Genomic DNA, 24,656 nt, shown 5'->3' on the forward strand with positions numbered 1-24,656 from the left:
GATCGTCACCCTAAAAGATTGCTTCGATGCGCTTCATCTGCTGTTAGCATAATGCGATCCATTTAAACTTTCTACACATACATCGCTGAAAGATGCTCACTGAAAGGGGCGCCATAAAGGTGAATCCGAGCCTGCGAGCTCCGCTTGAGTGTCGGCTCCAGCCCCTCAGATCCTGTGAGCTATTTCTGAACTTGAAGGGAAGGCCACCTTTCCGCTGGCTCGAGCCGCAAAGAGCGCACTCCAGATGTTTCAAATAAAGTGCGGGCGCACAGCTGCGCTGTGGATTTATTGTGAAAGGCAGCCTGCCCTGCACCAGGGCTCGAAGGAAACGGCAAGAACAAGCGAAGTCATGAGCTGCGGACTAAATGGATTCCACGTTTAGATCAGCAGCCTGGACGTCCCGGCCGCCCGCCCTTCCGCAGTGACGCCAGCGCTTCCACCCTTATAAACATGACGGTGAAGAGTCGCAGGAGGACAAACAGAGAAGAGGACTGACAGTATCTGCAGAGGTAAGTGCTACGTGAGTATGACCAATGATGAACGTTTGCGTCCAGTGTTGCCGGAATTGGCGCCGGTCCTCGCCACCTTATAACTTCAATTTAACTGAATAAAGAGTGTTTAGGTGATGAGTGGCGTTAAAAACGAGATGATGTTGTACGATCTTCATCAGATATGTGCAGACAGGTAAGAAAGCTACAGGTGGACCCTTAAGTTATAAAGCTTGCAAGCCAAAGCCATAGTCAGCTGTTGATTCAATCAAATTTATTTTTGTATAGCGTTCTTCACTGCGGTCTGAATCAGAATTAGACTTATTATAGACTTATTATTGCCCGTGTATAATGCAGTAATAATTAAACTATACACACTTTACACATAAGAATGCACAAATTAAGTTAAACCGAGAGCGACTTCAATGATAACTGTGAAGCGTTTTGACGATTGGACAGACGCTATATAAATAAAATGCATTATTATTATTATTATTATTATTATTATTATTATTATTATTATTATTATTATTATTATTATTATTATTATTATACCAACTGTGTGTTCTTTTAAAGTTATGAGAATGTCAAAAAATACATTCTTAAGACATTCCAACAGGTGGTCACTTTTAAAATCCACATTGCACAGCACACACGTTATATAATGAAAGAATCTTCAGAAGTTCAGTGTCACATTCTAAATAAAGGGAAAATGGTAAGATAATGAATGGAATGTCGACATTATTTGAATTAACTGTAGGAGGAATTATTATGCAAATAAATAAAATACAAATTGATAGAGCGAACTTGTTGTTTCTGTCGGCTGTGTCCGACACTTCCATACTGCAATTATTTTTAACAAGCTATGTTTTTTATTCCACCGCTTGACTAAGATGTTATTGTGGTTAATGCTATGTCCTTTAAATTTGTATAAAAATCAATGCGTTTCAGCGTGAGTACATTTTTGAAAACTGAACCTTTTTCAACATTAATAAAAGCGCTAAATAAAACATCCATTCATTCATTCATTCATGCAGTCAGGCAGTGAGTCATTTGGTTTGGTGACCCGGGGGATTCCTTTGAGACTTCGGTTTCCTTTCAGAGTTTAAAGACGAGACGTTCAGGTTTACATGTAACTCCAAACGGGCGCCCTGACGTCCCGTCCGGAATTGGGTCTACTGCTGCAATGAATTTGCACTGGGGAAGAGAAAGCAGGTTCAGAAATGTGTGGATGAGTGATCGACATTAGCACGTGCCTCAAAGGTGAAGCTTCTGTCTATAGTTATGAAAAATAATCTACAAACACGTGCTGTGTCCATCTATTTCTAAGCTTGATCAATTCGGGGTTCTGTATGATTTCTGTGTTCATCTTTAACACCGTCTTTGTATATATCTTTAGATCTTTTTACGCTTTACTGTGTCTTCTGCTTTACAGTCGGATAACATTTTCTCTACCTCTCTGTATCTTTATTTTGGCCAGTGCTTATGGCATTTTTGAACAGACACTTAATGTTTCCCTGTTAGCTGAAGTTCAAACACTGCGCTCATTATTCAAAGCCAACCGTCTATTAAGTTCTAAATATGGCAAAGGCAGTCAGCTTTTTAGGATGTCATCCGGGGTTTTCAAAACAACGCCGCAATTTTCTTCAAAAATAACAATAATGAAAATGCTAAGCAAACAGACTGTGGTAATGTAAGGCACCATTAAGTATAATTATACAGCTTATGACGTTAACAAACGTTCTGATGTAACTTTGTTTTTCACCATAACATCGCGTATGGGTGTTCCAGGACTTGAAGCCGCGGCCGGATGTGCTGCTCTTTGTAGATCGCAGGACTGAAGTTATTGGCGCGCACGGTCTGAATTGGATCTCATCATCGAAGGAGGGACGGGCGACTTTAAAATTCCGATTCTGTGAACAAATGAAAACTGGATCCTTAAAATCGATGTTTGTCGACAATAAACAGATACGGACCTTTGATAGAGCGCACCATCACAAGACACTTTATAAAAAGCACAGAGGAATGTAATGAACAACGTGATTACAAGAGCATGACTTCTATGAATCGACGCTTTCAAATGTTTTAAGTGCGAAAAGGTGAAAAGAACAGCCACCAGCTAAAGAACATAAATGGAAAACGTCTGTGTCAAGGGACACAGCTTATAGAATGTGCTAGAAACACGCTTCACATTTCTAAAATGGATAATATAAAAACTGCACAGTTGATATTTTCGATAATGAAGTTATAAATGTGTGTAATTACATTCATCTTCTCAAGTCCTTTTTATATAGCGCACTGGGTATTGATCGGTCCCGAAAAGCAGCGCAGTGCAAGGTATGGGACACAATGAGAAAGAAAGAAAGAAAGAAAGAAAGAAAGAAAGAAAGAAAGAAAGAAAGAAAGAAAGAAAGAAAGCATTGGATGATATGTTTGTTGCAGTAAAACGGCAAATTCGATTTCCAAGTTGATTACTATAACTAAATAAGCAACAACAATAAAGCAACAATGCAGAAACTCATTTTTACTTAGGTGCATGAGTTAAAGACGCCTTACAAATTAATTTTAAAAAGGTAATATATTGACCGGCGTCCCGTCCAGTTGATTCCTGACATGACGTTTACTCGGTTTTTTTTTTTTTTGACTCCATCCTCCCGCGACTATCATGGTACACAACGCAAGCAAATGGTTGACCATCTGACTTGAAGGGTCTCTTACTCAGCTCTGGGACACCATTTTCGCACCAACCAATCTGTTATGTCGTTGTTTCTGTTATTTGTTTCCACGGTTTGTTCCTACTCTCATTCGATCGCACTAATCATTGTTAAAAAGGATTTTCTTTTTTCCTAACATCAGTATCCAAGAGCTTTGTGGGTCACAGAAGATCGACACTCCTCAGACCTTCACTTTTTTTTCTTTTCAAATTCTTTACTGAGAGAGATACTGCATAAATGACACGGGTTCTAATGGGTCTGGACATGTGTTGTCTTGCTTTGTATCTCATTATTGCTTAGCTGCTGATTAAAGAAAAAAAGTTAAACTATTAGAATGCGTGTCAATTAAGGCGCCATAGTCTGTTCAGTTAGCAACAATAACTAACAATGGATAAAGTGGCTGGGAAGCCTGAAGCCACTGCTGCCCATGTGGCATCGCTCTGGCGCACAAATTAATCATCGTTCGGGACTCTGTAATCGAGAGAATAGACGGACTGATGTTTGGATAAATAAACCAAAGAGAAAAAAAAAACGAATTGGGGGTCATGTTTACGATCTTAATGTTATTCTTTACTCGGGATATTTAAAGAAGCCCCACGTAAAAGCAGTGACGTAATGAAATGCCCGGCTGTACTGCTACATCAAACCTTAACGTTGTTGTTTCAGTCAGTTGTATTTAATGTTAGTTTTTAATGCAGGTATTTACAGCGTTGTTAGCTGCAGGTTTAGCAAAATTAATTATTTGATCTAACTCGGTCGTAACGGTACTCTCGAGGTCCGTCCCGCCCACTTGCTTATTTGGGTCTAACGGGTGAAATTTCCTAACTGTAATAATAATAATAACTGTCATGTGGTACATGGCAGCATATACCAGTCATTCCATTTCCGTTAACTGTCCTGATATGGTGGTCCGTGGCAAAAAGGAGAGGCCATGTCTGCAGATCGATGTAGTCGTCTATGACAACAACATTTTGGTCAAAGTGCTGAAGATCGACATCAACAGGCTGTCGGGCACCAAGACTGAAGTAGTGGCTGCGGTGGTCCGGCCTCTTGGTACTAATGTAAATCTGCAGAAGTTGCAAGAACGCACACGGTCAAAGAAGTGCAGATGATCGCAGTAATGGGAACCGCTCGTATTCTCAACAAATTGCCATACAACAACAACAACAACAATAATAATAATAATAACGGAAGCAGGTAAGCATTCGAATTCTTGAAAATGTGTCCAGTGGAGTGGTGGCGCAGTATTTAGAGCGTTCGGGCGTTACCCGAACTGAAATTATATCAATAATTAAAACGGTTTAATAAAGTTTAATAAGAGAGCTATACATACAGAGCGTACGGTGAAGTTTTTTTTAGCAAAACTAAAAATAAAGATATGATATGCTCAAATTATTTTCTTTAAATTTTAAAATATTTTAGTGCATAACTGCAGAATAATTTGTTCCAATGGCAGTGATGATGTTGCATTTTCACCAGAAAAAAAAGTTCCCTGTTTTGCTTTTATGTTTAGCAATTCCGTGCACAACTAGATGACACAAACATGTTTTTGATATCAAAGCACGTTCTCATAGCACGCGCCCATTGAAACAGATGGCTGTCACGAGAAGAGCCTAAGGAACACGAGACCCGGCAACTGCCTCATTTTAAGGCCCCACCCACCCAAACTAAAATTAAAATATTGCACAATACGCTCAGTCCCTTAGGGCAGTGGACGGTTAAATCAATTACATAAATACGCATTGCAATAACCAAATTCATTTCTATATTGAGTTACATTAGATAAGGGAATTGTAAAGTAACATAATGGGATATTCTCCAACCTGTGCGGGTGTCGCTGTTCATTGTGGTCGCATCGGGCCAGGGCCGGATTTATATGAAAAGAGGCCCTAGGCTATTCCACTTATGAGGCCCTTTCACCTTCCATTTTTAAGTTTGTAAATTACATGAGAGATAATAAAATTTTGCTAACAATTTGAATGTAGGCCCCTCTTGATCTTGAGGCCCTAGGCTGAAGCCTAGTTAGCCTATAGGAAAATCCGGCCCTGCATCGGGCGCAAGCCAGGAGCAAACCCTGAGCAGGGCGTCGGCCCTTCGCGGTGACTCACAGGACTCGCGTTCGGGCTGCATGTTGCATATAATGCGAGAGCGTACAGGTGCAGTTTGTCTCAGAAAGGCGTTTATTTCCGAACCACCAATCCCGCCAGACACTCACCCACTAACCTCAAGCACTTTACGGCCAACAAGAACACACTGTCGTAAAATGTACATATTGCAAACATAACATTCCCTCCCTCCCCCACCAAATACAGTGACTCCCAGAAAAACATAACATAAGGCTTTTTGAAATTGTACTGAAGTCTTTTTTTTCTCTTTTGTGTCCTTCTTCCAAAACCCAAATGTCATGCTAAAGTCTGCTTAACTGTGAAAATCAGTAAGGAAATCTTTGAATCTGGCTGGCCGAGTTCTGAAGCGTTCAGGTCTGGAGATGGTTTCAGTCAGAGGTTGCAATACCTCAGGATCCTCAGTCTGCATAGGGACCGATGATCCTGCAGCTGAATCAAGCCACTCTGCTGAAAAACCTGAAGAGTCACAGCTCGGCACTGGTGGTGCAGGTACCTTGCAGAGGCGGCTTGTATGCCATCGAGAACCATCAGCCAGACAAAATGTGGCAGGTCCTAGTTGGCTTATTACTTTTAAAGGAGAAGACCAAAAAGATTTCAACTTATGTTCTGGATGTGGCCTCCAGACCCTGACCCGATCTGATACAGTTATGTCTGGCATTTTCACCCAGTGTGACCTGTCAAAATATTGCTTCATTTTATTCTGGCTCTTGGACACGTTGTGTGTATGCATTGCAGTGGGCAAAGCTGGTTGGGCACGCAGACGATCTAGTGGAAGCTGAAGTTCACGACCAATCATAAGAGCTGCAGGTGAACTGCCTGTTGTTGAGTGCTATGTAGCTCTGTAGTGAAGAAGTGTCTGGAGAAGTGCCGAAAGAAATGTGCATCCATCTGCCAAATGTGCTCTAATGCCATTCTTTAAAGTTTTATTTAGACGCTCTACCCCCCATTGGCCCGAGGGTGGTAGAATGCTGTGCAATGGTGTCGAATTCCTTTCGCTCATCAAAAAGCTTTGTAAATTCAACAGAAGTAAATTGTGGACCATTATCTGTTGAAACAGCCACTGGCAACCCCCAGCGAGCAAAAATGGACTCCAAAAACTCGATCACAGCTCTGGTTGTAACTGATCCAACTGAGGCTACTTCTGGCCACTTAGAGTGTAGGTCGTATGCCACAATAAGAAAACGCTGATGATGTGGAACGTCATGTAACTCAACGCAGATGTCTAGCTATATGTGTTCCCAAGGCTTAACAGGCCACTGAACTGGCTGCAATGGGGGTATGGGTAGAGGACCCATTTTATCGCTAACAAGGCAAGCAGGGCATTCCTTGACCAGAGCTTCAATATCAGCATCAATCCCTGGCCACCACGTAAGGTTGCGACATCGTTGCTTAACACGGACAATACCCAAATGGCCCTCATGTGCACAGCCAGGACACGTGCTTGGAACTACTGTGCAGAGACCATGAGCAACACAGCTTTTATTCCAGCAAGTGAGTTCATCCTTGACACGATGGAATGGTGTCACCTCAGCCGGTACTTGAGTAGGCCACCCCTGCCTAATAAAAGTACGAAGCTGAGTGAGCACAGGATCTTGCGCTGAGGCCTGCTGCAGCTCCTGGAGTGACACCGTGGCCTCTAGAGGTGTGTGAAGAAGCTGAACAAGTTCAGGCTCAGCAGAATCAGGGCAGGGAGTCATGGCTGGAGGAGCTGAGAACCGAGACAGTAGGTCAGCCACCACATTGTGGCGCCCAGGAGTATATTGGAGTTTAAAATTGTACTGCTGGAGACGCCCTGACCAGCGGTGCAGTCTTAGCGGCCTGTGACCAGAACCAGATATAGAAAGCAGTGCAGTGAGAGCTTGGTGGTCAGTTCGGAGTGTAAATGCACGGCCATACAGATACATGTGCCACCGTTCGCAAGCCCAGATACATGCCAGTGCTTCTCGCTCACTGGCTATTTCTGTTCATCTGGGCTAAGAGCTCTAGAAGCAAATGCAACAGGTTTCTCAGTCCCCTCCTGAATCTGAGACAGTACAGCCCCAAGAGCAGCTCCAGATGCATCACAAGTGACTAAGGTGGGACTATTGAGGTCAAAGTGTGCCAGCACAGGCAGTGAAACAAGCTGAGCCTTTAGTAACTGAAACGCCTCTGTGCAAGCTGAAGTCCATGCCCAGGGAACATCTTTCTTCAAAAGTTGACGTACGGGTGCAGTAGTGGAGGAGTATTGCAGCAGAAAACATAGATAGTATGCAGTCATACCCAAAAATGAAGCAACCTGTGCTACTGACGTGGGCTCTGGAATTCTCTGAATTGCCTCCGTGTTAGACTGGAGTGGGGTTAAACCATCTGCAGACAGTCGGAAACCCACAAATTCAATTGAAGGTGCAGAAAACGCACATTTATCGCCGTTAAGAGTGAGATTATGCCTGGCCAGTGCTGAAAACACTCTTTTGAGACGCTCATCATGGTAGAGGTTGTGGGACCATGAACAACTATATCATCAAGATAAATGACAACCCCCGGAATCCCTGCCAAGATGGTTGACATTATCTTCTGAAAGCAGCTCAGGCCTGAACTGAGTCCAAATGGCAATCTACTATATCAGAAAACCCCAATGTGAGTGACAAATGCAGTCAGGTCTCAAATTCTGGGGTGGAGTGGCACCTGCAGATATCCTTGACGGAGATTTTGCTTTTTTTTTTTTTTTTTTGGCACAATATCCATTACTGGACTACTTTTTGCACTAACTTCTTTACTTCCTAATTTAAAAAAAGTCTTCTTTAGGTAGTTAGTTAGTTTTTGTTGATTTATGTTGTAATTCATGTTAGGTAATTAATGTTAGGTAATTTATGTTAGGTCAATCTGTCTTGTCTCTGCTAGCCAGCTAACTAGGCCTCTTAGTTAGCTAGTTTAGTTTTTTCTGTTAAATTATGTTGTAAATTTATGTTGCATGTAGCACCTTGGTCCTGGAGGAACGTTGTTTCGTTTCACTGTGTACTAACTGTATATGGTTGAAGTGACAATAAAGCCTACTTGAACTTGAACTTGAAGATCCATAAAATTGTGTAGTTAGCTCCTCTGATGTTGGCAGAGGGTATTTGTCAGGAATGACTGCCTTGTTTACTGCTCTTAAATCGACACAGATTCGTAGTTCCCCTGACTTTTTTTTTTTTGCAACAACCAAATTGGAAATCCATGGGGCAGCATTAATAGGTTCTATAATTCCAGCCGGGCAGCATGGTGGCGTAGTGGGTAGCGCTGCTGCCTCGCAGTTGGGAGACCTGGGTTCTCTTCCTGGGTCCTCCCTGCATGGAGTTTGCATGTTCTCCCCGTGTCTGCGTGGGTTTCCTCCGGGCGCTCCGGTTTCCTCCCACAGTCCAAAGACATGCAGGTTAGGTGGATTGGCGATTCTAAATTGGCCCTAGTGTGTGCTTGGTGTGTGGGTGTGTTTCTGTGTGTCCTGCGGTGGGTTGGCACCCTGCCCGGCACACCCTGCCCAGGATTGGTTCCTGCCTTGTGCCCTGTGTTGGCTGGGATTGGCTCCAGCGGACCCCCGTGACCCTGTGTTCGGATTCAGCAGGTTGGAAAATGGATGGATGGATGGATAATTCCAGCCTCTAGGAGGCGTTGCAGCTCAGCAGATACCCCGTCACGGAAAGCAAGTGGGCTGCGGTGTGGTGACTTGGTCACAGGAGGCACAGTGGGATCTAGCAAAGGTTGGTGATGTAAAGCAGAGAGACAGCCAAGTCCATCAAAAAAGTGATGGTCACTTCTGTTGCCAAGGGGAGCAGACATTAAGAATTGCAGATCCACTAGTGTCAACAAGGGTAAAACCAAGGCTGTTAAAAAGATCCAGGCCTAAGAGGTTGGCACCACGGCAGGAGACATGGAATGTGAATTGAGGAAGAAACTTAGAACCGTAGCGTACTGACAGCTCAACTGAACCCACAATGCCAGTTTTAGACCTGGCACAGCCACAGAGAGTGGTGACTGGAGCAGATAGCTGGAGATCTGAGAAAAACTGCTTCTTAGTCTTTAGATTTAACAGCGTTGTCTAGTTGTACTGTGCAGGTTTTAAAAGATGTATGCCTAGATGTCACATTATGAATCGTCACAGGCTTTGACAATGCCGGAGTGGAACGGCAAACTTTCGCGAAGTGATTGGCTTTATTGCAGCGCTGGCATATCTGACCCCTGGCAGGGCAGCTCTGCACTCTCGTAGAGTGTGATTTAGAGCCACAATTTCCGCAAAAACGTTGGGTTCTTGGAGAAAGCTGTCGCGTAAGCTGCACTCCGGGATTCTCGTTGCTGTTGTCCGAGTCTTCTGTGCATTGCAGCGTTTGAGCCGCGTCTCCTGTCACTGCTGAGGAAGCCGGAGATATGTCGAGTTTGGCGGCGAACTCCGCGGCAGACTCGATCTGAAATGCAATGTGGATTGCCCGTGAGAGACTTAAATCATCTGATTCTAGCAAGAGCTTTTCACTGACTTTTGGATTGTTAGTGTGCTAGGACAATTGAACCCTAATAAATTCATCTTGCATGTCTCCGAACTTGCATAAACTGGCTAAACCCCTTAAATTGGCCACGTATTGGTGAACCGATTCGCCTGCCTGCTGTCACCGTTTATGAAATAGGATTCGGCGGAGGATAACACTGCGAGCAGGAGAAGTGCGTCTTCAGGAGAGTCACAGCAGCGGAGTATGTGGCTGCGTTCCCCAAAGTCTTAAACACTCGCTGTCCCTCCGTTCCCAGACAGTGTAGGAGCAAAGCTCTTTTGCGCGCATCACTTACATTTTGCAAATCAAGAGCCAGGAGGTAAGTTTCAAAAAACTCCAGCCAGCGGGACCAAGGCACTGGAGGCTCTCCATGCAGGGAAAGAAAGGGAGAAGGTGGTGGAAGTGAAAATTCAGCCATTCTTGTCACTAGAATGTTGCATACAATGTGAGAGCGTACAGGTGCAGTTTGTCTGAGAAAGGCGTTCATTTCTGAACCAGACACTCACCCTCTAACCTCAAACACTTTACGGCCAAGAAGAACACACTGTTGTAAAATGTACGTATTGCAAACATAACACTGCATGGCGTGGCCTCACCTACTGTGGGGTTGGGTTGTGATCGTCAGGTTAAATGCACTTTAATCCAAGAGTAGACGACGTTCAGGTACCATCTTGAATTTAATATGACTCGTGCTGGCCTTAACCGTATTCGGCGTCTATGCGGACAGGCAGACCAAGGTAAGAGACAGGCGTCCCGAATAGTATAACAAATACGCTCCCATCCTGCAGACTGAAGCCCCATGCCCCCAAAAAATCTCTTGTCTCTCGTGTCTCGGCCTTTTACTGATCAGTATTACAGTGCGGGACCGAGTAAGCTTCTTTTCCATGATGTTCTAACGTCGATTATTTTTCTGTTTAATCCTTGATTTTTCCATCCATCCATCCATCCATCCATCCATCCATCCATCCATTCTCTTCCGCTTATCCAAGGTCGGGTCGCTGGGGCAACAGCTTGAGCAGAGATGCCCAGACTTCCCTCTCCCCGGCCACTTCTTCTAGCTCTTCCGGGAGAATCCCAAGGCGTTCCCAGGCCAGCCGGGAGACATAGTCCCTCCAGCGTGTCCTGGGTCTTCCCCGGGGTCTCCTCCCGGGTGGACGTGCCCGGAACACCTCACCAGGGAGGCGTCCAGGAGGCATCCTGATCAGATGCCCGAGCCACCTCATCTGACTCCTCTCGATGCGGAGGAGCAGCGGCTCTACTCTGAGCTCCTCCCGGATGACTGAGCTTCTCACCCTATCTTTAAGGGAAAGCCCAGACACCCTGCGGAGGAAACTCATTTCAGCCGCTTGTATTCGCGATCTCGTTCTTTCGGTCACTGCCCATAGCTCATGACCATAGGTGAGGGTAGGAACATAGATCGACCGGTAAATTGAGAGCTTTGCCTTATGGCTCAGCTCCTTTTTCACCACGACAGACCGATGCAGAGCCTGCATTACTGCGGACGCCGCACCGATCCGCCTGTCGATCTCACGCTCCATTCTTCCCTCACTCGTGAACAAGACCCCGAGATACTTGAACTCCTCCACTTGAGGCAGGATCTCGCTCCCCAACCCTGAGAGGGCACTCCACCCTTCTCCGGCTGAGGACCATGGTCTCGGATTTGGAGGTGCTGATTCCCATCCCAGCCGCTTCACACTCAGCTGCGAACCGATCCAGAGAGAGCTGAAGATCACGGCCTGATGAAGCAAACAGGACAACATCATCTGCAAAAAGCAGAGACCCAATCCTGAGTCCACCAAACCGGACCCCCTCAACACCCTGGCTGTGCCTAGAAATTCTGTCCATAAAAGTTATGAACAGAGTCGGTGACAAAGGGCAGCCCTGGCAGAGTCCAACTCTCACTGGAAATGGGTTCGACTTATTGCCGGCAATGCGGACCAAGCTCTGACACCGGTTGTACAGGGACCGAACAGCCCTTATCAGGGGGTCCGGTACTCCATACTCCCGGAGCACCCCCCACAGGATCCCCCGAGGAACACGGTCGAACGCCTTTTCCAAGTCCACAAAACACATGTAGACTGGTTGGGCGAACTCCCATGCACCCTCCAGGACTCTGCTAAGGGTATAGAGCTGGTCCATTGTTCCGCGACCAGGACGAAAACCACACTGTTCCTCCTGAATCCGAGGTTCGACTATCTGACGGACCCTCCTCTCCAGAACCCCCGAATAGACTTTTCCAGGGAGGCTGAGGAGTGTGATCCCTCTGTAGTTGGAACACACCCTCCGGTCCCCCTTCTTAAAGAGGGGGACCACCACCCCGGTCTGGCAATCCAGAGGCACTGTCCCTGATGTCCATGCGATGTTGTAGAGACGTGTCAACCAAGACAGCCGTACAACATCCAGAGCCTTGAGGAACTCCGGGCGGATCTCATCCACCCCCGGGGCCCTGCCACCAAGGAGTTTTTTGACCACCTCGGTGACCTCAGTCCCAGAGATGCTTGATCCTTGATTTTTGATAAATTAATTTTAACAAAATGCACATTAAAACTGAACAGTATGCTAGTCAGGAACCAAACCCTGGACAGAATGCCAGTTCATCACAACGTACATGGACCAAGAAACATGTTATTAATGAATTATTATTATCTGTTTTTAATGTTGCCTCGCAGTTAGGAGAGCTGGGTTCACTTCCCGGGTCCTCCCTGCGTGGAGTTTGCATGTTCTCCCCGTGTCTGCGTGGGTTTCCTCCCACAGTCCAAAGACATGCAGGTTAGGTGCATTGGCGATTCTAAATTGTCCATTGTGTGTGCTTGGTGTGTGTGTGGGTGTGTGTGTGTGCACGCCCTGTGGTGGGCTGGCGTCTTGCCCAGGGTATGTTTCCTGCCTTGCACCCTGTGTTGGCTGGGATTGGCTCCAGCAGACCCCCGTGAACCTGTAGTTAGGATATAGCGGGTTGGATATTGGATGGATGGATGTTTTTAATGTCAGTGACATCATCTGGTCACTAGTTTATGTTCTTCTCTGTCATGGACCCTGTCATTTTGGAGCTTTAGACCCTGTGCCTTACCAAGAACGTCATGCTAAAAAGACTAAACTGTCTGAAATTTAGGACACAACTTGCGGGAGACTAGTGCCTGGGTAAACAACTTTGGATTTGATTAGGTTTTGCTCTTGACTTCAAGTTTAGTGTAGCATCTTGAGCGAAGGTTCATGATCAGAAAACTTTGCCAAAGACCTTTGCGAACTGTCTTGACTGTTCTACTGTAAACCCTAAAAAAGACTCTGCACTGACTTCTGCCACTCATCTTTTTAAACTGTCCAAGCAGAGCTGCCATGAGTTCTCTTCCAATATGACACAACATGACACCCAGAAATGCCAAACCATCTTTGAGTTTCAAAATATCTTAACATACAAATGTTTGGGATAAGCACCCAATTATTAAGCACCAGTGGTTTGCTATTCTGATTTTGTAGCCAGAGCTCAAACTGGATGCTGAGTGGTGGTTTGGGGTATAGCTAAGACCACATGTTTTACTTCACAATCCCACAGCCAGACTTGTTTCGAGTTTCTATTTCCATTGCATTTCTCAAAATGTTTTATTAATTTAAGCATCTTTTCAAAACTGGCTTGTTAAAATAATCTTTATCACAGTAACCTATAAAGCAATGCATTATGTGCAGGTAGCACCTTATTGATGTAAGTTGGAGGACGATTTTCATGGATGGGTGTACAGTATATTTCGTTTTTTATTATAGACACAAAGAAAGCATGTAGATTTTGACCTTTGAGGGTCTGGCAAAGCGTGGCACATTTTACGTGTGTTGGTCAAATATAAAGTGAGGGGGGCACACATAATATTGGTTTATTTCCTTTTCAGATGTGGGATATTTTTGTCCTCTCCCCATGGCTCGCTCAATATGCGGCAGCACATGAAGTCGAAATAGACAAAAGCAGCACATCAGGTATAATTACAATAATAATAATTCTGTGCATTTATATAGCGAGTTTCTCACTACTCAAAGCGCTCAGCAATTGCAGGTTAAGGGCCTTGTTCAAGGGCCCAACAGAGCAGATCCCTAGCCTCAGAGCCCACTCCACCCTCAAAGGAGAACGCAAATTATATTTCAAAAGGCCATTAACAGGGACTAGACTTTTAACCTCAGTCTAAATCCTGAATATAAGCATACTCTGACAAACTGGTAACATCGGCAGGTCCAAAAAAAAGCATGTGGTCCATCTTTCCATTCAGTTTCTAGCAACTTACGCAGTTCTGAGTCCTGAAGACATGGAGTCCATCTCATAGCCTTGCGTGCAACTGGTGATAAGTCAAACAGCCAAGCAGGTTTGATTCTAAAATTCATTTCACTTGCAATTTTACAATAATGAAGCATGACACTTACTAAAATTAGTGTTTTTGGGGTTAGGTTTTAAGGTTTTGAGGGGTGCAAAACTGCTCCCTAAAGCCTTGCGCACACTTCCGTGTTCACCTGCATTTTTTCCCAGCTGCATGCTGCAGAATATCCAAGGCGCACCATTTAGTTCTATTTTACTGCTCTCCTGCACATCAGTGCGTTTTTTAAAAAATGTGATGTGCCACAAATTTTCCACCCTAAGATGTATCAAAACACACCATCGTGCACATTACTGCATTTTCTGCCACAGGAAATGCACTACACAAGAACTTGCTCGTCTGTTACCTTGGCAACAGCCATTTCCTGTTTGCTAACTCCCACAAATGAGGATATGCACACTCCAGTCATCACTGAAGAATGGCCTGAGTATTAGATAGATAGATAGATAGATAGATAGATAGATAGATAGATAGATAGATAGATAGATAGATAGATAGATAGATAGATAGATAGATAGATAGATAGATAGATAGATAGATAGATAGATAGATAGATAGATAGATACTTTATTAATCCCAAGGGGAAATTCACAAAAATTCACATTATTATGATCTCTAGAAATGATTCCTTTTTTGTAAAGCTCATAACAGAACTTCTGGTTAATTATATATGGACTATGGGGTTTTGGCACACAGACACCTGAATTTAAAGTGTGTTTTGTTGTATATTACTTATAAATTTGTGTACATTTGTTTGCAACAGGCACTGCTATTTTAGGCTCCAGTACTCTCAGTTGCGACATCATCCAGGTAATAGGTTAAAGGTTGTCTTCAGAATTTCCAGGGAATAGATCGCTATTAAAAAACTTTATTGTCCTGACTTGTTTTATGATTGTGTTTTTGGCTTTGACAAAAGATCTATTTTATTATTTTACTTTCAGTTTTGACATTGATACGTTCCTTGACTATGCCTCTTCCAGTTGTTTTTCAATTTGTCTATTAATTTCTCTTGAGAGTCTGTATAAGTTTCATCTTCAGGATCATGAGACACCAAGACTGTCATCATATTTGGCAAAGTGTGCATTGTACTACTGGAATAATCACAATACACATCTCAACAAAGCAGGGAATGAGGCTGGTGATTTTTGTTTTTCACTAGGGAACTTTAGTCAAACACTGACAGGCAGACGCAAGTGGGATTACATCAGGAAATCATTTACAGATATGGACGAAACACCACTTATCTTGTGTTGATGCCATGTATTTCACTACCGTATATACTCGTCAGGACTTGATTTTACCATATAACTTCTGGTATTTTATAATGTCGGTCGTATAAGTCGAATGCGGAAATTTCATGCTATTGGTCCAAAGGATTATGATATGCTGACGCCCACCTGAGAGAGTAACCACGGAGCACACGGCTTTTTATTTCTATGTGGGTGAGGCAATGTGCTGTATCAGCATGTCCTCCTAACCTCTCTATCTCTATTGTGCCTACATGACCACACGGTAACACCCGAACTATCCCGAAGCAACGTTTGCTCTGATTTGTGTTTTTTGTATCTCACACCCTCACACACCTTTATCGTAAGAGCATCTCTTATCTACGATGGAGCATTCGATCAGAAGAAAATATGAAGCTGGTTTTTAAATTAAACATTGTTGAAGTAGTGAAAGAAATTGGTAACTGCGCTGCTGCAACAAAATTCGATGCATTTGAAAAACTGGTGCGAGACTGGAGGAGGCAAGAAAATGTAAAAAAAAAATTAAGTGTCGCATTTTTGAACGGGCGTATAAGTCAGGGTCTGATTTTATGATCGATTTTTTGGATTTCAAGACCTGACTTATACGTGAGCGTATACGGTAATTATGTTAACACCATTTGTTTTCCTATTTTTTTATGAAGCAAATGCTAAGTTTCCGCTGCAAATTTAATTTTGCACAAATCGTTTTGCTCATTACACGTGAGAACCAACCCACGACATGATGCCAGAGCACGCTCCCACACATGGTGTTTTTATCAGTTCCTTCAGAGATGTGTGGTACTTAACGTGTGGCGCTCAGAGCACATGCATGAGTCAAGTGGTCCTCAGTGATCCTCAAGGTGAAAGTCATCATATAAGAATAAAGTGATTTTTTAATTGTTCTGCTATTTTAGCCCATTATGTACTTTCTTACAAATGTATTTATTACAATCAAGCTGCTTCCTGACCCTTGTACTTCTCAATTAACGTCTTGCTGTCAGGTCCATGAGAAGGTCTAAATCTGCCAACCTGGAGCACACCGTGCAGATGATAAAAACTTTTCCTTCAGGTCCTCTCTTATCTGTTGTGCTCCATTCTCTTTTACACTCTTACTCAACACTTCTTCAAAGCCGATGTTTCTCCATTTCAACTGCGTCTGTCTCACTGTTAAGTTTAGCTTAGAGAGGCCAACCCTGGCAAAGGCAATCCTCTTCATTCAATGCAGCCAGAGATTCACACCACTTCTGCTGTACCGGTGCTTTCAGGCTGCCTGTGGCTGAGAGGTTATTATGGATGACTGGCTGCAATCCTAATCCTTAAAATGCAAATCCAGAAATGTTATCATAGAATCTTATTACTTTCCACATATGCTGGAGTAGAAGCTATGTGATTATTGTAATGCAGAGTTACACCAAGAAATGACTGTTGGCTGTAGGTGGTCGGCTACATCTTTGTTCTGAAGTAGTTTCAGAACCACAGCTGAGTACCGGCAGTGCAGTGCAAAGTGTTTCTGGCTGGACACTCAGGTGGAAGAGCACACATGCAGACAAAAAAAACAATAATTTGGGGTTAAAGGAGGCAGAGATACTGTATATCCAGGAAGTACTGGAAGGAGTGCCAAGCCTATTACAGGGCAGACTCATGCTCCACTAAAATTAAGCAATAGCAGTGAATGAGCTAAATTTGATTGAAATCAAATGCTCTGTGATGGACTGGCGTCCATTTCCTTGTCTGATTCTACTTTGTGCCCATTGCTGCTAGGATAGGATTTGGACCCAAATTGGACCGAGCTGGTTCAGTGAGGGATGAATGGATGGATTGAAGATTATTTGATTTAGCAGAAATTTGAGCAGGCAAATCACAGAAACAACTGCAGTATGAAACCCTTATTCTGAGATGAGAAGTTTTACTTCTAACAGGCGTTATTTTTCTGGTCTTAAACAATATGTGAGAACTCTGAACTTGGTTCAAATTGTCAAGCTGAAAAATATTAAAGTCATCTGGAGCTGACAGAGCAAATAAGAAAAAAGAAATATCAGTCTTTGCCAATTAATATTGCTGTATTGTGTTAATGCCTTTCAGATGGATGACTTGTGGTCGTATCATCTGGGAAGACTGCCCAGATGCAATAATTCTCTGTCTCAGTGTTTTAGATTTCAGTTTTCCTTTAGTGCACACGTGGAGGAGAGGTCGGCCCATGTGAATCTTTTAAGTTTATGCTATAGTATTGTTTGTTATTGGCAGAAATGAAATGAGAGCACGTGCAGTCAGTCCAGGTAAATGCCTATACCTACAGTATGTACAATCAGTGTGGAGGAAGTGTCATCCCCTATAAATTGCCATTCATCCTGAATTTTATTTATTTTCTGTTGAGAATCTAGAGCCAGTTTTGCCAAACCACTTATTCTTTTTCTGGTTTCTTGATGTTTCAGTGTGTTAACTTATTTATTCTTTTCAGTTTGCTTATTTAAATTCCTCTCATGTAAATGAGGCCCATGAACTTTGTTGTATCCCTGTTGAAACAGTTACTGGATGTCACTTCTCATTTGATGTCTGCCAGCACTTGTTAACTTCTCACTGCAGTTCATACTATAAAATAAAAAAGTATGAGAGTAAATCAATAAGTATCTGTACTTCTCTCTCTCTCTCTCTCTCTCTCTCTCTCTCTCTCTCTCTCTCTCTATATATATATATATATATATATATATATATATATATATATATATATATATATATATATATATATATTGTGGCTGGGGGTGGTACCCAGCCGGGACGCCCAGAAGGACCAGAGGAAGGCTTACGCCTCCTCCAGACCACGAGGGGGGCAACCGCCCTGGTGGCTTTGGGGACCACGGCAACTGAGCTTGGAAGCTCAACCCTATAGGGGCCCGTGGTCACCACCAGGGGGCGCCCCAATCCTTATGGAGCCCTGGCCCTCAGCACTTCCGCCACACCCGGAAGTGCTGGGGGGAAGAAGACCAGGGACACCCGGAGTGCTGGGGTGGCGGAAGCTCATCAGGAGGCACCTGGAGCACATCCGGGTGTGTATAAAAGGGGCCACCTCCCTCCGTTCGATGGCTGGAGTCGGGTGGAAGAAGGACGGAGCTCAGAGGAGTGGAGGCGGTGAAGAAAGGCATTAGTGAAGAGGCCTGGACTTTGGGGTGATTGGTGCTGCAGCACTGGGTTTGTGCGTGTTTCATAGTTGTATATAATTGTAAATAAACGTGTGCTGGGTACTTAAATCATGTCTACCTGTCTGTGTCCGGGCTGTTCCCCACAATATATATATAAAATCCAACATCTGCCTGTCTGTCTGTCTGTCCACTTTTCACAAGAGAACTACTTAATGGATTTAGATCTGTTTTTTTTTTCTATAATTTGCTTGAACATTCCGGTTGATTTTGCAACTTCTCTCATCGCGCTATATATCATAGTTTGCTTGCGGTACCGATTTATTTGCATGAATCCAAGAGAGACGCAGTGGGCAGAGGGGAATGGGGCGAGGACCTCCTCACTCACGCATCAGCCTCGGGGTGTGTTCCTTACCTCCGCTTAGCTAGCAAACGAGAGAATTACTTGACGGATTTAGATGGGGTTTTTCTCTATAATTTGGTTGAACATTCCGGGTTGATTTTGTGACTTTGATCATGCTATGAATCATAATTCGCTTGCAGGAGCAAGACAGAGACAGAGGCTGCAGGCTGAGGGGAGGGGGAAGCATGACATCAGGAGTAGGGAGCCGGATGGGGCCCTCCTCACCCACACACCAGCCTTCGTTCGAGTCACTCTATCTCTGGCCACGTTTTGGCGTGTACCTTGCCTCCGCTTAATTAGTGATAACTGTTTGTTTATTGATTTTTAAAGTTTGTCCTGTTTCATTAATACGCGGGTGGACCCGCGGGGGACAGCTAGTTTGTGATAGTTTTGCTTGTCTTGTCTCTGTGTGTAAACTTGATGTTTCAGTGGTCGCAGTGGTAAAGTTTTGTCCCAGATCAGTCAGTTTTTATTGTTGTTTTCTAGGGGGAAACATGGTTGCTCCACTCTCCATCTGTACCAGAGAGGAGTAGGTGAGGAGTGATCCGCGTTTCATGGGTTGAAAGTGTATCAGGGGTCAAAATCCTTGTCAGTTTATTAGGACCATGGTACAGACTTGCTCAATGTTGTCATTGGTAGGAGATGTTGATGGGTGTCCTGATCCTTTTTAATGTTTTACATTTGTTCAAACATTTTTGAACTTCTCAGTTCATTCATAAACACTACAGAAGATACCCATTCCAAACAACAATGTCAATAACAACATTCTGCACAGATCTGTAAACCTCTCTTTCTCTGATTTTTCAAAAATGGTTTTATTTTCATAAAGGATTTCTCTCTGCATGCAAAGTGACTGGTAACAACATGGAAACACATGGAAAGTAAACTGATGTGTTTCCCACCCACGATCTGCTGTCCATAAGGTTTTGTTAACCAGGACATTTCAATTTCGGTCTTTTGCTTTACACCTTCATATACAAAAAGGGTGAAGAAAGCCAGCAGCTCATTAAGACTGACATCAGTCCACGTGTGCACCCTAGAATTCACTTTCAGTGTGTGTTGCTGGATCAGCTGCCATTCATGCATGTGAGGCTCAATCACAATTGCATACCACATGCTATATGTCACTTATGAACAGACTGAAATTCTCCAAGAGATCATCTGTACCTGATGTGATATATGGCCGGTAGTTTATCCCGGCCAATACCCCCAAGCCGCCAGATGGTGGCATCCCTGCAACGTGGAGGGGGCCCGAATTCCAGCAGGGCATCATGGAACTTGGAGTCTTTCATCTCAGCTCTGCTGGATACCATGGGGGCCGCCAGGGGACACTGCAGGGAGGCTCAAGGACTTGCGTTTTCACTACAACCCGGAAGTACGTCCTAGTTACAGGGACAGAGGAAATGACGTACTTCCGGGCTGAAGAAAAGGAGTTTTTTACCTGACCCGGAAGTGTTATAAAGTCACATGGACTGAGGGACAGAAACACTTCCAGGTCAAGTTCTTTAAAAGGACTATGGGAAATCCCAGCAGTGAGCTGAGTTGGGAGGAAGGGTGACTGAGCTGCTGGGAGTGGAGGATTGGTTATTGTTGATTGTATTGATTTATTATTGGAGTATTGTGGAGTGGAGGGTGCTTTGTGCACATTGTTATTATAATAAATTTAGTTATTGGACTTTTTATCTGGAGTCAATACGTGCTGTCCGAAAGTTCAAGGGGACAACAGCACCCCCAATCTGTCACACTGATAAATCTGCTTTGTGCCCTGGAGATCAGTGAACGGCAGCATTGAAAAGTTGCTCAGCATTCTTGTCACACCACGCACATTCAAAAGTGGCATCAGAGCTTGCCATTTAGGCATTTCCATATGCTTTACTATCCTTAAAACCAGATTCTACAATGCTACCACTGGCCACTTCTGAAGAGCCGTCACTAATATTACACAACAGATTGCTGTCTTCTTCACGCACTTTACATTCTGGCAGCCCATATTCAGCCCACTTTGCTGTAGCAAAAGCTGTGTCAGCAGCCACCCTTCTATCTCTATCGGCAAAATTTACCATGGTGACTTTCACAGAAAATTCACTGGGTTTGAATTTTTTCCTGAAAAAAGACGAGCCCACAGAGACACAGGAAGAACATGCAAACTCCATCTGGATTTCTAGCTGTGAGGTAGAGCGGTCTTGCCTCTGTGACAGTCATTTACAGTCATTTACGACTCAATAGTGCACCCCACAGTAACCACGTTGGAATCACTTAATTGATCCTTTTAAATTATTTTCAGGGTGGGATTATAATGCGCCCTCCAACCTCTTCTTACTCCTCTGTCCAGTTCTAATCCCCAGGAATAAAGCATGTTTTCTTAGAAGACATGATTTTTTCACTTACCTCTTTGAAGTCCTTCATTTTTCCACACAATGTTTCAGTTTAATATTTGTGTGGTCAGACTGGAAATGATTTTATGTGTTTTGCAAAACTGTGACACTACGAGCAACATTTGCAGATTGAGCCATCATGCTGTTCTGAGTGAAGGTTCCTGGAGTTGTCCTTCATCTCTTAGTGCTTGCTTTCGAAGCCACAGACTGCGTTTTCTGGCCAGGCGTCTCGTAACTTGATACAATAAGAGCTCAGACACACTTGGGGGTCCGCCATGCATAAATCATACGTTCCTTTTACATGTCTTGGCACTTTCTTTGGTTTGTGGTTTGCTTGCTGAAGCTTTGTTTTGTTTTTATTTAATGAAAGGCTAACAGTTTATGGGAATGCAATACTAACACATTTTTCTTTCTCCATGCTGATCTCCAACAGGCGGCACAGAGTGGGACTGCTGCAGGGGGCAAAGATGGACGCAGACTATTTCACCACCGAGAATCCACTGAACGTCACCGATCTGAATGACAGCAATTACTATTACTATGAAGAAGAGTCCAGCAGTGTACTAGAGAGTCCTCTGAGCATCATGTCTTTAATTGTCTATTCACTTGCCTTCCTGCTGGGGGTCACTGGAAATGGCCTTGTCATCTGGATCACTGGATTCAAGATGAAGAAGACCGTTAACACCATTTGGTTCCTGAACTTGGCCATCGCTGACTTCATCTTCACCTTCTTCCTTCCCTTGAACATCATCTACACGGCCCTGGGCTTCCATTGGCCATTTGGTCGGTTCATGTGCAAAATGAACACCACCATAGCCTTTCTCAATATGTTTGCTAGCGTCTACCTGTTGGTGGTCATCAGCATCGACCGTTGCATATCAGTGATTTACCCAGTGTGGTCACAGAATCACCGAAGGCCAAGGATTGCCTCTATCATCAGCCTTGTGGTATGGATTGTGGCCTTTGTGCTAAGCTCTCCATACTTTGCGTTTCGAGACACGGCACCAGCCATGGATAATATTAACAAAACCAACTGCTATAACAACTTTGCCTTTTCTGATGACTATGACTCAGAAGATATCGTTTTTCTGAGAATTATGCGTCACCAGGCAATGGTGATTACTAGGGTCATCTTAGGCTTTTTTGTTCCCTTCAGCATCATCTTGGTCTGCTACACCATTATAGGTTTGCGACTGAAGCAAAACCGTCTTGCTAAAACCAGCAAACCCTTTAAAATCATTATTGCTGTCATTGTCATTTTCTTCTTATGCTGGGCCCCCTACCATATCTTTGGGTTACTAGAAATGGTAATGCACGCAATGAAGGAGCCCAGTGACAATATAAACACTGTCCTCAGGTTTGGCATTCCTATTGCCACTAGCCTGGCCTTCTTGAATAGCTGCCTGAACCCCATTCTGTATGTTTTCATGGGCCATGACTTCAAGGAGACCGTTAAGAAATCGATTCTGTCTGTCCTTGAAACAGCCTTCACAGAGGAGTCCGTGCACTCGACATCAACTGTCAATGGCAGGAGTAAATCGAAATCCAGCTCATACGCTGAGCTCTGAAGTAAGAGAACAGTGGAACACTGTGCATCAGCACACTAAAATTAAGACAGGTACACGGCAGACCAAAAGGTGTGTAAGGTACAAGGATCTGTAAGTCCAAGCAGCTGTTAGGACCTGGAGCATTGGGCTTAAACCCTGCACGTGTTAGGCCAGCCTCGGAGGCAATGGTTTCCAAAGTGTCCAGACTTGCAGATCCTGACACCAGCAAGAGGAGCCCATGCAGTATCTGCAGAGTATCCCGTCCCAGATGATGGTGTAGACAGAAGGATTTGTGTGTACGACTTCAGGCTAAACAAAATTGTCCAACAATGCAAACTTGCGTCCTGAGAAAGCATCTACATAATTTTAAAACTGTTCACTCTAAAACACTTCACTGTACATCATGAGACAAACAGCGATACATTATTCTCCTCAGTAAAAGTATCTCAAGCAACGACACACAATTAAGAAGAAAAACATAAACTCTCTAAGGGCAATCCCTTTGGGAGGCACCAAGCAATCCAATAGCCACCTTAATTCAATGTAATACAGCACTGGACCACCCCTCTGATGGTCCTCTGACGTCAATGGCCTATGGTGGTTATCAGTTGAGATTACACTTGTTATGGGGGAAAGGGGGCATGACCTGAGAATATTAAACCTCTTATCCTACTAACTTATAATTTCAGTTTCATCTCTAACCTTAGTTTAAGGAGGATAAGTGGGCAAAGGAGAAATCTTTGCTTAATGGTTACCAGTATCAGTCCTGGGAGCAAGTCTTCTGACCAAAGGTCCATTCATGATAACTAACTCTTAAATTAGTTTCTGCTCTTTTTTAGATTATGTTATCAATTAAGAGTATTGCATTTTCTAACCTGGAACATATCTTTCTTTTTAAAAGTGACAATTAACAAAGATAACATGAAATGGGGGGTTTGGGACAATGTATTGCAAAGAAGCATTGAGAATCATTCAGTGTCACTCACAGTTGTGTCCTCACTGGCAAATGGCTTCTTGATATCTTTGATTTTGTGAAGTTCAGCCCTGTTGGGGGCAGCATAGGACCCTGCCGTATATTATATGGAAAGCATATACTCATGTGTGATACATGGAACCCCATTATATATATTATGGGGACATCAAAGACTTGTGTGTTTTGCATGGGACCCCTGTATATGACGGGGCAGCATAGACTTGTGTGTTACGCATGGGACCCCTGTATTTGACGGGGCAGCATAGACTTGTGTGTTACGCATGGGACCCTGCTACTGTATGTATTACAGAAAGACTCCTGTGGAGTTTCAGGGACAGCAGGTATGGCTGAGAAAAGCTCTAACCTGGTGTCCCGATTCACAAAGAAATTTACTTTGACTTTAAACTTTCCTTCTAATGAGACCATGACAGGCCCCAACAAAGTACTTACATGCTGTTATCAAAAAGACCTTTCCAGTCAGTGAGAGACACAGAGAAATAGACAGAGAATTTGGAATCAAGAGGAACATGGTGGACAGAGTTCAAATGGCGGCAGAAGGAAAGAAACCGAGGGAGTATAAAAGGGTGTGGTGCATTGATGCTAAGTGAAGTAGGCCCTCCAAAGGTTAGTAAGAGACACTCAGAGGCCCATAAGATCACAGATTATTTTATTCTTTTGTATTTTGTGTTTGCTCCTAATGTATTGACTCTTCCTTGTATGCCTTATTTTTTGTAATAAAACCACTCTGTATATAGTGTTTTGGAATCATTGGTCCTTTTTGGGTACAGGGTCCACTGCAGA

At 43.8% G+C, this 24,656-nt stretch overlaps 1 protein-coding gene across 1 annotated transcript; it reads left to right on the forward strand.

The window, feature by feature from the left end:
* The first annotated feature begins 480 nt into the window (after positions 1-480).
* LOC114667616 (chemerin-like receptor 1) lies at positions 481-24,612 on the forward strand. Its single transcript, XM_028822984.2, has 2 exons — positions 481-509; positions 21,769-24,612. Exon 2 carries the CDS (start codon positions 21,803-21,805, stop codon positions 22,901-22,903), a length of 1,101 nt encoding a protein of 366 aa, XP_028678817.1. The 5' UTR covers positions 481-509; positions 21,769-21,802; the 3' UTR covers positions 22,904-24,612.
* The last annotated feature ends 44 nt before the right edge of the window (positions 24,613-24,656 follow it).

This window comes from Erpetoichthys calabaricus, chromosome 17 (assembly GCF_900747795.2).
Source record: "Erpetoichthys calabaricus chromosome 17, fErpCal1.3, whole genome shotgun sequence".
NCBI lineage: Eukaryota > Metazoa > Chordata > Cladistia > Polypteriformes > Polypteridae > Erpetoichthys > Erpetoichthys calabaricus.

Excerpts from the sequence above, each read along its gene's own strand:
- LOC114667616 (XM_028822984.2), top strand. The coding sequence starts at position 21,803 with ATGGACGCAGACTATTTCACCACCGAGAATCCACTGAACGTCACCGAT.